At 43.6% G+C, this 12,982-nt stretch overlaps 1 protein-coding gene across 4 annotated transcripts in view; it reads left to right on the forward strand.

Annotated features, from left to right (window-relative positions):
• The window catches only part of CLCN1 (chloride voltage-gated channel 1), a 56,617-nt gene extending 43,635 nt beyond the window's left edge, over positions 1-12,982 (forward strand). For 3 of the 4 annotated variants that reach the window (XM_085068112.1, XM_085068102.1, XM_085068122.1), the window contains exons 11-23: positions 339-423; positions 827-976; positions 2,364-2,433; positions 3,725-3,835; positions 3,961-4,174; positions 4,876-5,009; positions 5,317-5,531; positions 5,618-5,723; positions 7,143-7,225; positions 7,999-8,037; positions 8,675-8,779; positions 10,690-10,776; positions 11,281-12,982. In XM_085068112.1, coding sequence (XP_084924238.1) covers positions 339-423; positions 827-976; positions 2,364-2,433; positions 3,725-3,835; positions 3,961-4,174; positions 4,876-5,009; positions 5,317-5,531; positions 5,618-5,723; positions 7,143-7,225; positions 7,999-8,037; positions 8,675-8,779; positions 10,690-10,776; positions 11,281-11,679 — 1,798 coding nt within the window. In that variant the 3' untranslated portion in view covers positions 11,680-12,982. The remainder of the gene's footprint in view (positions 1-338; positions 424-826; positions 977-2,363; positions 2,434-3,724; positions 3,836-3,960; positions 4,175-4,875; positions 5,010-5,316; positions 5,532-5,617; positions 5,724-7,142; positions 7,226-7,998; positions 8,038-8,674; positions 8,780-10,689; positions 10,777-11,280) is intronic. The other variant, XM_085068130.1, reaches the window with a different exon arrangement.

The raw sequence follows: 12,982 nt of genomic DNA on the forward strand, positions 1-12,982 counted from the left end.
GTGAAGAAGCAAGGCTGTCATAATCAGGACAAATGGAGAAAGTAGTGGCTTTTGACAATAGGTCAACACATCATTGCAAATACACATTTCCCCCATATATTCAAGTCTGTGCATCCCTGCTATTACATGAATTCTGATGGGGAAAAGGGCTTTGCTGACAGGTGAACTCTAATGAATTATGATGATCAGTTGTTATTAAACTGCCAATAACAGCACTCCAAAGCAATGGATACAAATACAGAGAGGCTTCACAGGGATAGCATTCACAGTCCTGAAGTGATGGTGCTACAAGAACAGAATGTGAGGCCACATTTTAATAACTTTTTCTTTTTTTACAGCCGACTGGTATACCCCGCAGTCATAACCTTCTGTATAGCATCTGTGACATTTCCGCATGGATTTGGGCAGTTCATGGCAGGAGAGGTGAGAGTGGAAAGTGTATTACCAATTCTGTGCAATTCTGTGGAACATTATTTCCTTATCCTGTGCCCCAGTAATCTTGTGTTACGGAAAAGGAAAGAAAGATATGGAAGGAGTTTGGACCAAGGAGGCACTATTTGATCTCTGCTACCTCCTTCATATAAAACTTGAAAATGGTCCACTCTCCTAAGCAAATCATAAGGAAGATATTACCCCAGGTGTAAAAGTAGTTATCTTTTCACTTGTTTGGGTAAAGGTCCGTCTTTCTTCCTGAAGATTAAAAATGTGAATTAAGTCTCATAATCAAGAATTATCAAAGTAAAAATCTCCTCCACTTCCTTGTAACAGAGATAGAATATTTACTCTATCTAATCTCATGACTTATACCTGTTTTTTTGCTGTTTAGTTGATGCCACGGGAAGCCATCAGCACTCTCTTTGATAACTACACCTGGATCAAACACAGTGGGGACACCCAGATCCTAGGGAAATCTGCTGCCTGGATCCATCCTAAAGTCAGCGTCCTTGTCACCATCCTGCTCTTCTTCATTGTGAAGGTAGGAAGCACAGCTCACCATAACCCTTCTGCACTCAGACTCAATGTCCTTGGCCTTTTGTAAAACAGTTTGTGAACTGCCAGTGAGAAGCTGTTGGGTATTGAATGAAGCACTACAACTGCAATGGATTCCTACATCTTTTGATGTGATGTTTGTCTGCCTTGAATGCAACATTACCAAAATTATTAGGGAATAGTTTCCCTAATTTAGTGGCCTCCTTTTCTGCTCCCTAGGTCATCCTCCTCATGCACTTTTGGTATCCACTGTGCAGTAGCTGGTAGGGAGGACTAAATCAGGAAAGATTTCTCAAGTTCTACAAAAATAAATACTTGACTAAAAAGCTCTCAGATAATTTATGTTTGATCTAAATGGAGTTTGATACAGTCTATCTGATATTCCTGTCTTCAGATAGGAGACAAATAGGAATATGCAAACACAATCTATAGTTGTGTGACGCTCAAGGATTTGTTAGCAGTACCAACACTTGATGGAGAAATGCAGCTGGAAACAGTTTGCTCACTTCTCAGAAAGCAACAGCAGATTAAAAGTTCTGAGCTGACATGGTCAGTGGGAGTTGCAACTGCTCAGCCTCTGAAAGGATCAGCTGTATAACTGACATAGGACAGAGCAAAAACCAAAAAAAGACATTTGAAAGAAGAAAACATCATACTCCAAGCAGCAAGAAACAGGTTTTCCTAAGATGAAAACACATATATATAAAAGGATAAAAATATCATAGAATAGGTGCTGATTTTTAAATTATTTATTTATTGCAAAGGAGCAGAAGAGCTGAGGCCACCTTGCAATGTCAGTTGATCATTTCAGTAGATCAAGAATGGCTATCAATGACTGATTGACACAACTGTTTCTACCTAAAGTAAAACACTTTAACAAATTTCTGACAGGTTGTTAAATGTTCCCCTTCTGTGATAATTCATATCACAGTGTACCAAGAAGAAAAGTTCTTGTTTACCTGAATGAAAGAGGGGTGGACTACATGTTGTATCTGTCCTTTGTCTGTTTGCCTTTGGAAGAGCTGCATCCTCAGACATGAGATTCATTGGCATTGTCTAAAGGCCTTCTCTACTCACTGGATAACTGCTCTGAGCAGTTGATTTTCTTCTAGATATATTCAGTGTTGGGATAGACCACACAAGCAAGAAACTGCTGTTTTGACTCTGGGCAAAGGCTTGGCCTGATCCTCCACTGCAGAATATTCAGTTTTCAGCTGTGTTTGGCCAGGTTTGGCGCTGCCAAGAAAGAGCTAAGTTAGCAGTACTACCCCTCTGCAGCTTCCTGATTTCTGTAGCCAGGCTGGGAACTGAGAGGGGCAGGAAGAAATGCTATTGCTGCTCAGTAACAACTGCACCCTCTGCCTCTGTTCTAGTTCTGCATGGCTGTTATTGCCACCACGATGCCAATCCCCTGTGGAGGCTTCATGCCTGTTTTCGTATTAGGTGAGTTTCAATTTTGTGTTGCAGCTTATTCATCTGACAGGCGGAGAGAATAGGAGAGACACTGCCTGCACCCCCAGTAGGGTTCATCTGGTGTATGAGGATACATCACTTGATGCCTGTGACAACCTGATTAGCAGTCCACAGACCAGCCTCTGGATCTCTGCTTTTGACATTTCCCCAACCCCCCAAAACCAAATGCTGAGGAGGCAATCCCTATCCCTTTACATAAGGAAAGCCACACTTGGGGAGACATACTGAGCCATGGTCTTTTAATCTCTTTGCCTCTTCACTTACAGAGAAACTTTCATCCTCCAATTAATAGTAGTTGCTCCTTTCACCCCCTGAAAGCTGGCTAGAAGAGAAAACCTCAAAGCTAGTACCTGCAATGTAATCTACCACTTACTCCTTTCTTCTGACTGAAATGGGGTAACATAAGTTTATTGTTTTTTAACTGGTTTTAATTCCGATCAAAAAAAATTTAAAAGGAATATGGCAACAATGTTAGGAAAGAGAGAGAGGCTGTGTTGGACTGAAATATACAAGCTGGTGAAGTTCAGCATTAAGTACCCACAAGTCTCAAATGAAATATTGTGCTCTCAGGACCTCTGAGTTCTGGCACGCAGCAGCGGAACATGAGGCAGTACCATGCCCTTGCAGTGATGAAGGCTAACCACAAACAAGTTTGTATTAGGGAAAGACCTAGCCAGCAATGCAAATGAATTGTTTCCACACATTCAACATTTTGGACACCATTCTGGAATACTGTGCCATGTTGTGTTCACCAATACAAGAGATCCTTGCAGACTTGTAAAACCTGTCTGAACAGGACATGGGTGAAATTGAAATTAGCCCTTTTCTGAGCACAGGTCAGAACAAGACCTCCAGAAGTCCCTTCCCATCTAAAGTTTTCCATAAGGTGGGATTCTAATGTTTGGACATTCACAGAATGAGAGTCTAAAGGGCCTCAGCTGTGATCTTGACTGACATTGTATACAGTCTGAAAATATGCCTTCCAGCCTGGGAATCATGGGTTCTGCTGTGCCTGGTGTGCCCAAGTGAATGAATGAGGAGTCAGCTGTATCTACCTATGTTAGTAACCACTTTTCCTCTTGTAGTCTAACTTCTGTATTTTGTAACTGAGAATTGCTCTTTAGTCCCCAGTGTCATTTTAATGTAAGCTTTGGCTTTGTTTCTGTTAGAAAATATCCAAGTGATTGCCCAGCACAGCTGCAGAGCACAGACTGGATGTTCCTGAAATGTTAATTCCATAACTGTCAGTGATGTTTTTCAGGTGCTGCATTTGGACGTCTCATTGGGGAAATCATGGCATCGCTTTTTCCCCACGGGATCCTCTTTGATGATATTCTTTATCAAATCTTACCTGGAGGGTATGCTGTCATTGGTAAGCCTTCATGTCTTCCTTTTTCTTCACCTGCTCCCACTGCTGTAATTCTCCTGGTTGACATGGCATGCTGTTTCTCTGTGACAGTCTTCTTCTCTCCCTATTCCTTCTCCTACCTGGGAAAGGTGCAGCAGCTTTGACAGGAGCGGTGAGCCACACTGTCTCCACTGCTGTGATCTGCTTCGAGCTGACAGGTCAGATCTCCCACATCCTGCCCATGATGGTGGCTGTCATCCTGGCCAACATGGTGGCCCAGAGTTTGCAGCCCAGCCTCTATGACAGCATCATCCAGGTGAAGAAGTTGCCCTACCTGCCAGACCTGGGCTGGAATCACATAAGGTAGAGTAGCAAAACAGAGCTGGAGATGGGGAGTGGCAAAGAAATAAAGCAGGAAAGAGTTAAGACCACAGGGGAATAAAAGCTTATGAGAAGGAGACAGTACTACAAAGGAATTAAGAAATCAGAATAGGCCTGCAGTAAGAAAAAACAAGTGTTGGAGTAGAATTAGGTTTCACATACAAAAATGGAGAAAATTCCTCTTCCTTTTTTCACTGAAAGCACAGGTTTGAACCACCTGCAACATTACTGAATTTGTAGTAATATTGCAAAAATGCTTCAGCTTAAAAATTTAAAAATCAGGAGTCTTATTTATATAAATTCAGGAGTCTCATTTATCTAAATTCAGTAGGGTTTGTATATTTTCCCCCAGTGTTTGAAATACTTTATTTGGATATTTTGCTTGAAGCAAAATTCAGTTATTCCTACATATGTCCTCTTCTCTCTAGTACATATCATACACATAGGCATGTATACAAAAACCATGGTGAGGGGTAACAGAGTGGAATACAACTGTAATGAAAACCCAGTTAATCTGTTTATCCTCTTGGAAGGTCCTCTGGTTACTCTCACAGAAGATAATTTGGCAGCTGTATTTTGAACACTTTTAAAAGAAGTGTTCATTTATGTATTCCTTTAGGGAATTTATCTGCTTGATGTTTTTAATATGCTAACTCTTCCTCTTATCGTCCATAAATTCACAGCAAATACAATATCTTTGTTGAGGACATTATGGTCCAAGATGTGAAATTTGTTTCCTCCAACTGTAAATACCGAGACTTGCAAGCAGTACTCCAAAGCACCACAGTGAAGTCTTTGCCTTTGGTGGACTCGCCAGGTAAGGGGTGTGGAGAAACTGACTGTCTCAGCTTGAGGAAACTAGCTCTCAATTACATGGTGAGAGCAGGCAGCGTGACCTACTACATAGAAAATAAATCCCACGCACAGCTCAGGATGGGGAGATCCCTTCCCACAGCCTCACAGCCCAGGAGCCACTGCAGGGCTGGTCAATGACTCTTGTATGGCTCTGGATAGTATGAGCCCAAGCACTTGGAGGAGGCTGGAGGAAGGAAGGGGCAGTGAGTGGAAGGGGACACTGAAAACCTTGAGGTGGCTTCAGGGTTTCTGTGCTCTGTGTTGTGCAGAGACCATGATCCTGCTGGGCTCTGTGGAGCGATCCGAACTGCAGGCTCTGCTCCAGACACACATGAGTCCAGAGCGGCGACGGCTCCTCAACAGGGAAATGCAGCAGAAGCTGAACGAGGCACCCTACAATGGACCCTGGGCAAGCCTGCCAAAGCTGAAGCACGAATCTTTTGCATATGTTGATGAGGATGAGGAGACAGATGAGAAGGGAGAGGTGAGTTACCTGCTCCTCTCAGCATTTGAGGAGACTGAGAAATAAATGGCATAAGGGAGACTTTATTTTCTCTCCTTTCTCTCCAGCTGCCTCGGCCCCCAAGTCCAACTCCCAGCTACCCAGAGGAGCCAAATGGCCCAACAAGTCCTCTTAAACAAATGCCTGAAACTTTGGAGCCCCAGCAACACTCAGGTATGGTAACTTCTGTCATGGCTCAACCACATCCTAGCCAGCTTGGGGGTGGTCTCCTGCTAACTGTGTGTACCTGCCTGTGTGAGGTGCTAGTTTCCCAGAGACTGAGAGAAGCTTTCTCTGCTGCTCCTGTATGAAAGACACATTGTTAGTGCACCTCAACATGAGTGTAACATACCTGGAAACACCTTCTGTTACGATCCCTCAGAGAGCATGGCAAAAGTAGGCCCAAAAGGATGGTCTCTCTCTGTCTCTCCACTCCATTCATTGCAATAACAACTCCTTGAACATTTTCTGTAGACTCTGCAGGGAAGGCTCCCATCTCTTGGCTCCTTCACCATGGGAATGAATTTACCTAGGGAAAGCAGCCTATGAGCTAAACATCTGCACTAAGTTTTTGAGCAGCTTAGGCTGTTGCTCAGCCATCTTCAAAACTGAAAGGCTCCTCCCTTGGACATGCATCTCTTTGATTCAGCTGCATTAATGTGCTGGACAAACACTGATGTATTGTGCTCTTTTGTGTCACACCCCAGCCCATATTAGCTTTGCTTTCAAGCCTGTACTCATAGCTCATTTCTGATTCATATATCATGTACATTTGATACAGGATGGTGGGTTGTTTCTGTCCTTTATGAGTCCTGAAATATGCAGAGAGTGAGTAAGCACAGAGATGTAGCCCAATCTTGAGAATGAGTACAGAGGATAGGGCTCTAGCTCATGCTTCTAGGCTCCCAAAGGTTACATGTAATAGAGCATATAATGTTAATTACACCCCTCATGTATGACTAAACCTCTAAGGCACAGAATAATCCATTTTATGCTTCCAGAGCAGTGGAGTGGTGGGGCAGACATCACCTGTCTTACCAAAGCAGAAAAAGAACCACATATGGAAACAAGGGCAGTGTGGGAAACATTTTATATGAAGCTAGAACTGAGTGACCCAGGAATGACAAGAGGAAGTGAAACAGGAGTGAATTCATGCAGCCTTCCACTTTTTTAGTTTGGCTCACAGCTATCATTATTTCTGACCAAACTTCCTCCACAGCTTTGTTCACAACAGCACCAAGCTCTGTCTCCTCCTCTTTGCTAACACCCTGCCTGGGAGTATAATTCTGATCTTTTCTATTCCCATCATTCCACTGCTCGCAGAACCCATGGACTCCTCACCCCTTGGCACCTGTCACATCCAGTTTGTTGATATGTTTTGTTAATATGTTTTGTTGCATGGGAATATTCATTCTGGAATGTCCCAGACACCATCTTACAGACTGAATGCTAGATTGTGACTGGCTCAGCTCTCTCGTGTCCCTCATATTATTTCCCAGCCTGTCTTGGGTAGGAGGATGGGATGGGTGAGGGGCGTTGTATTTTTGTCTCTCACTTGTTCTTCTCTCTTATCCCTGTGTTCTCATCCTTCAGGCAGTTTCAGGAGATTGAGGCAACTGATCCAGCAGCTTTTGTGCCATTGCAGCCGTCCGCACGAACCAGAGAGCACCATCCAGGTTAGGGCTACAGAGCCTGGTAGTACCCTGAAGAAGGAAGGGAATGCAATGGAAATAAAAACTACTACTAGAGACATTCAGCATTTGGCTAAAGCATGGACATGATTATGGTCCAGAACTCTGAGATCATCAGTGGGGAGCTCTCTCCAAGGAGAAAGGGTGTGATTACTGTAAAGGAGTGTGCATCTTCCTAAGGAGTCACCTGCACTCAGGTGTCAGGCTACAATCATGATTGAGTGTGGGCATCTTCTCTTATTGAAAAAAAAAAAGATATTTGAAAGAATTAATGATATTTTGGCTAATCTGCAATAAAGTGCAGTTCTATTTCATTTGGCAAACAGTTTTGGACAGATGGAGAAAAAAGAAAAAATGCTTTTGGCTCTTGCCATGTTAAATGCCCTTGGTTATCCGACACATCTGCACTGGGTTTGGGGATAACAGACAGAGCTTATCTTCTCTAGGGCAGTGGTTGGACACCATGTGGGCTATCTTGAGAGCATCTGACTCAGTACTAGATGACCATGTTTAGGCACCTGAATTGCTCCACCAGAACTCCATGGTGAATTGACATTGGCAAGGGAAGCACAGCAAGGGCAGAGTACATTGTATAATGGATGATTATAAAGAAAATCTAAGCACTTGGTAATATCCTATTTGGAACAAAAAGGGGACCACATGGGGTGAGGAGGCTGTGCTCAGAAAATATTTTCCTTTTCTGTACTCTGTGAAACTGTGGGTTCTTTGGCTGTCCTGAACAGTGTTTTCTCCTCCAGGAGCCAGTGGAAGTCATTGAGACAATGACACCAGAAGAGGTAAGACCAGTGTGCAAAGAGGGAGTGAGATCAAGTGAGTATTTATTTACCCATTTCCTATCACTTGCAATACTCTAGGAACCTCAGGGATTGCCACATAAAGCCATAACCAAAGCCATTTTCTTCTTTGAGTGGCACAGTGGGCAAGTCTCACCCATAAGAGAGAAGAGATTATTTGGTTAGATGTGCTGATAAGACTCAGACTAATCCAATCTAGCTTTGAAGTCAGCCCTGCTGCAGCAGGATTTTGGACTAGAGATTTCCACAGGTGTTCCCTCATCTGAATCCTTCTGTGGGCCTGTGTTGTCTTTCATTTCTTACACAAAGGATCAATTATCTTGCAATGACAAGAAGAAGGTGCACTCAGAAAGCAAAGCTAAAGATGTTCACTCCCTCTTTAAGAAGGAAGAAGCGAGCCCCATCTTCTCAGAAAATCTCTGATTTGCACTGTTTCCACAGGGACTTGACATCTGGCAAGAAAGGGATGGGAAGCCTGAGGGGTGAGATGTAACAGGCAAGATGAATGATCCACACAGGACCGAAGAAGCATTAACAGGAGGAGGGGACTAGTTTGGGTACACAAGACAGCAACACTACAGGTACCAGTAAGAGTGATTCCTCTTCTTTCCTGTGTCAGATAGATGCTTGGGAACAGGAGGAGCTGGACAAGAGTGTGTGCTTTGACAGCTGCCGTGTGGATCCCTCCCCTTTCCAACTGGTGGAGAGAACTTCCCTGCACAAGGTGGGTGCAGATGTCTCCCTGAGACATACACCATTTTCCTCCACTCTATCATTGCAAGTTCAGTCTATGATTTATTTTTACTCCTTGTATTCACCTACAACTACTATCACCAGCCACTTTCACATCCAGCTACGGAAGTGAGCTTGTTCCTGTAATCTCCTGTGTGCCCCTCCAATCTCCTGCAAAATGAAAGGCTATGTGATAAGGAGTCTGAGTGCATTTAATAAAAAAGCTTCTGGACAAAAAAAGAAAAAAAAGCTGTTACATTAACAGTAGCATTGTGTGCCTTGCTGCTGGGGCTTACACTGAGATTTACACTCTGCCCTCTCAGTGTGCAGCACCAGAATGAGTACTCCTGGATTTCTCAGGGTGTTTCTGTCAGGGTGTAGAGTCTGGCTCTTCATTGAACTGAAGCACAAGGGAAGAGGAAGCTGGATAATCCAACATCTAGAGTCAGCATAGGATGACCAGGGATTAAAGTAATCGTTGTATGTCAGGAGGAGGACAGGACTTTCACTCAACAGAAAGGTAAAGCAGTCTAGTGGAGGAAAAGTGCACAGTGCATGCTTTTATCAATATTCATTTAATGTGAATGGTCAGCATAGGCCTTGCACCAAATTAATTACTTATTGTTATCAGAGGGGTAAGATCTCAGCCTTGAGCAAAATAAGAAAAGGTTAGCATATAGTTCAGATGGTTTTCTAAAGGGGTGGCTGAAGTCATCTGAACACCACTAGCACTTATCTTTGTGAATATAGGCTTACAAGAAATTATACCAAAAGGATGCTCATGGGGAAAATTTCATACCTGTCATACAAAAGAGCAAGTGAGAAACTCTGAAATAACAGACAAATCAATTTAACTTGGATGCACAAAAAACCCCAGGAAAAATAATCAAACTATCTGAGGTATGCACAGTTAGAGCTAAATGTGAGACTACTGACAACATCAAGAATATCACGGTTTATGGTGACCAAACTATATTTAATCAGTCTGGTTTTCTTTTACATTAGATTAAAATGTCTTGTTCTTGAGAAATCAGATTTTTCCTAGTTTACACTTGAACATAACATTCAGTATCTCATAGGATGCTAAAAAAGGGTCAAACACTAGCTGTGACAGAATGATTTCATGTAAGGCCACTGGTAAAGTCCAGCTAGAGCTCAGCTTCAAGAACTTGGAGGTTGGAAATACACCAGAGATGAGCACTGAGAATGTGGAAAGTTTTAGAAAGCCAGATCTGTGAATAATAGTAAAATAATGGGGTATATTTAGGCTGAAGAAAAGAAGACTGATAGCAGTGTGATATCTGTCCTTTCAAGGAGACTTCTTAAGAGAAAGAGAATAACTTGTTCTTAGTGTTCTCACTGCACTGGATAAGCAGCAACAAGCTTAAGTTCTCACAGAAAATATTCTGGGACATGAAAAAAGAAATCTTCTATTGTAAAGGACAGCACTGGAATAAATAACCTGAGCAGTTTTTGACTTTTCATATAACTATATGGTAGTTCATTTTCCAGCACCAAAATGGAATAGGATCTGCATAGGTCTCCAAATACACAACACAGGGTGTTGTATGTGAATCTCCACCAGATGCAGGATGAGAGTGACCTTGAGAATGTGCTCTCCATCATTAGTCCACTCCCAACTATGGCTGCACAGCAGAAGGAGCAAAGGGTAGTATGTGGCAGATACAAAAGGGGAAGAAGGAAAGAGATTTTCTCACTGGGGTGAGAATTTGTGTGCCTATTTTATTTTATTCTGTTCTATTCTATTCTATTTTATTCTATTCTATTCCTATTCTATTTTCTGATCCCCATTTCTGAATCACAAGTCCCAGCTCTAGCACCAAGTACCCTGTTGCCAGTTTCCAAGGTCCCTGACATGGTCTTTTGTGGTTTTGCTCCTAGACACACACATTGTTCTCACTTCTGGGCCTTAGCCATGCCTACGTAACCAGCATGGGGAAGCTGAGGGGAGTGCTGGCTTTGGAAGAGGTGAGTACAGATCCTTTGCCATACTCTTAAATAACTGAAAGTGTCCTGTGGATCACTGCAGTAACTCACAGGTGCTGCGAGTTCCAGCTGGTAATATATAGAACTACAAGTGCTACATTTTCCATCCAGTGTTGAATTCTGAGTCAGCTCTTTGGAAGCCATGTAGAGGAATGGATGACTGCATTTCAGAGGAGGCAGCAGGTGTTGTTTACAGGGATGTTAGAAGGTTCATCTTTTTCATGAGTGTAGGGCTCTTAACTGAGGCTTAATAGCCACTCTCAACTGAGTGGCTATTACTGTTTCTGAAAATGGTGTGGAATTTGTCATTTACCATGGAATTTTTCATTACACCACCAGCGTAAAAGATTATCTCCACAGGCCCCATAGGTAAAGCTGTGACTTTATTTGTGACCCCTTTACCCTGGAGAGTAGATTAACTCCTGCTGGGAAGGACAGGGCCAGCCTCCTTTCCATGTTTTTTTTGAAATCTTTCTCTTTTTCCAGCTCCAGAAGGCAATAGAGGGTTCCACCCGCTCCGGGGTTCGTCTCCGACCACCCCTCGCCAGTTTCCGTGACATCAGCCGGACTTCCACCACCACCCAGAAGGTCGAGCAGGGACCTCAGGCGTGGAGCCGGGAAGATGACAGCGTGGTGGCAGCAGAGCAAGCAGCAAACCTGGGCACTGAGAGCCCTCTGCCTCCCTGCTCGCACTCCCCACAGCCCTCACACTCACAGGACGAGGGGGAAGTCCCCAGCTCCACTTACGCCACGGATACTGAGTTGGAAGAGATGGAGCTGACAGGGCCAGTTGCTGAAAACATCTCAGACATCCTCAGGGACATAAACCTACGCACCACTGACCTGGATGAAGATGAAGAGGAGGATGATGATGTTCCCTTATAGCTGGTGTGAAGGTAGTAGTCCATCACTCTTCAGTGAGCCAGTCTTCTTGTGTTTGTTCCTCCAAGGGAAGCTTTTGGATGTTCTTTGCAATCCCCACAGAGGAATGATTCAGCTGGGAGGAGGGACATCAGAGCGACCTTTTCTTCTCCTGCTTTCTCTCTGTGCAGACTGCTAGGCTGCTGGACTAGTCAGGCATGTGCAGGTGTCAGATGTGGACTGGAAGGTGCTGAGTGCAGGCTGACAATGCTTAGGCTTCTGCCATGGCAGAGCCAATTGTAACAGGACATGGATACTGCTGGACACAGTCAGGATGCTCCACGTGCAAAGTGGAGGAGGATCAGTTCTCACTCACCTCTGGTGCCATTCTTGCAGTCACACCAGGCCTGCACGCTGCAGTGTAGCACAGCCAGACCTCCAGCCTAGAAGGATATTGCTGCTTCTGACTGCCACCCTGTCCGTGTTGCTGCAGCTCCTTTTCACTGGCTCTTATCTTGCATCCCCCCTGCCAAACATTCCCATGGAGAACATTTTTATTCTATCTCAATTTTTACTTTGGGATTTTCCTGAATGGGGATGCAGTTAGGCACTTCTCCTCTGTCCTATAGCTGAGCCATGCCCTAAACACAGATGGGAGGAAAATATTTGATATATGTCTCATGTCTTGAATTCAGCCAAGGCTTTAGAAAACTCTGGAAGGGAGAAAAGCTTCTCTGTTTTCCCATCATCTCTGCAATTTTTAAACAGAATGGGAAAATCTTAAGTGAGGGCATCCTCAGTGCTGGGGGAAGAGGAGTAAAACAGCATGTATGTACCTATATTTCAAATAACTGTGTTTGTCTCTCTGAATCACTGCTCACAATTTTCCACAGTTACAGTCTTAAAATATAAGAACTCAAGAAAAAAATAATTATGGAGTGTTAGCAGGCTGCCAAGAAATACAGCAGAGGGAAGACACATTTTTTACACTTTGAAAACAGGTTTCTTTCTGGAAACTCCTGCTCTCTTTCCTGGTAATTCTACCCTGCCTACTTTCCACATATTTCTGCGTACCTCAGATCTGAGAATTCCAGCTCTCACTTTTGCCAGCTTGTCTCTGTTGTGACTAACAGCAGAGACCTCAACTCTTGTCTGCAGCATCCCTCTCCATTCCAGTTCTAAATCTGGAGCAGAGCTGCATCTTGCAAAAAGACGTCTTGTCAGTTCGTGTCATGCATGCAAAACCTTGGCATCTAAAGATAAGATGCTGCTTTGTTTAACTCACTTTGCTCTTGTGAGGTTTTCTCAGTAAACAGGCAAAACCACA

This window comes from Lichenostomus cassidix, chromosome 1 (genome assembly GCF_008360975.1).
Source record: "Lichenostomus cassidix isolate B80296 chromosome 1, HeHo_3.0, whole genome shotgun sequence".
NCBI classification, from domain to species: Eukaryota; Metazoa; Chordata; class Aves; order Passeriformes; family Meliphagidae; genus Lichenostomus; species Lichenostomus cassidix.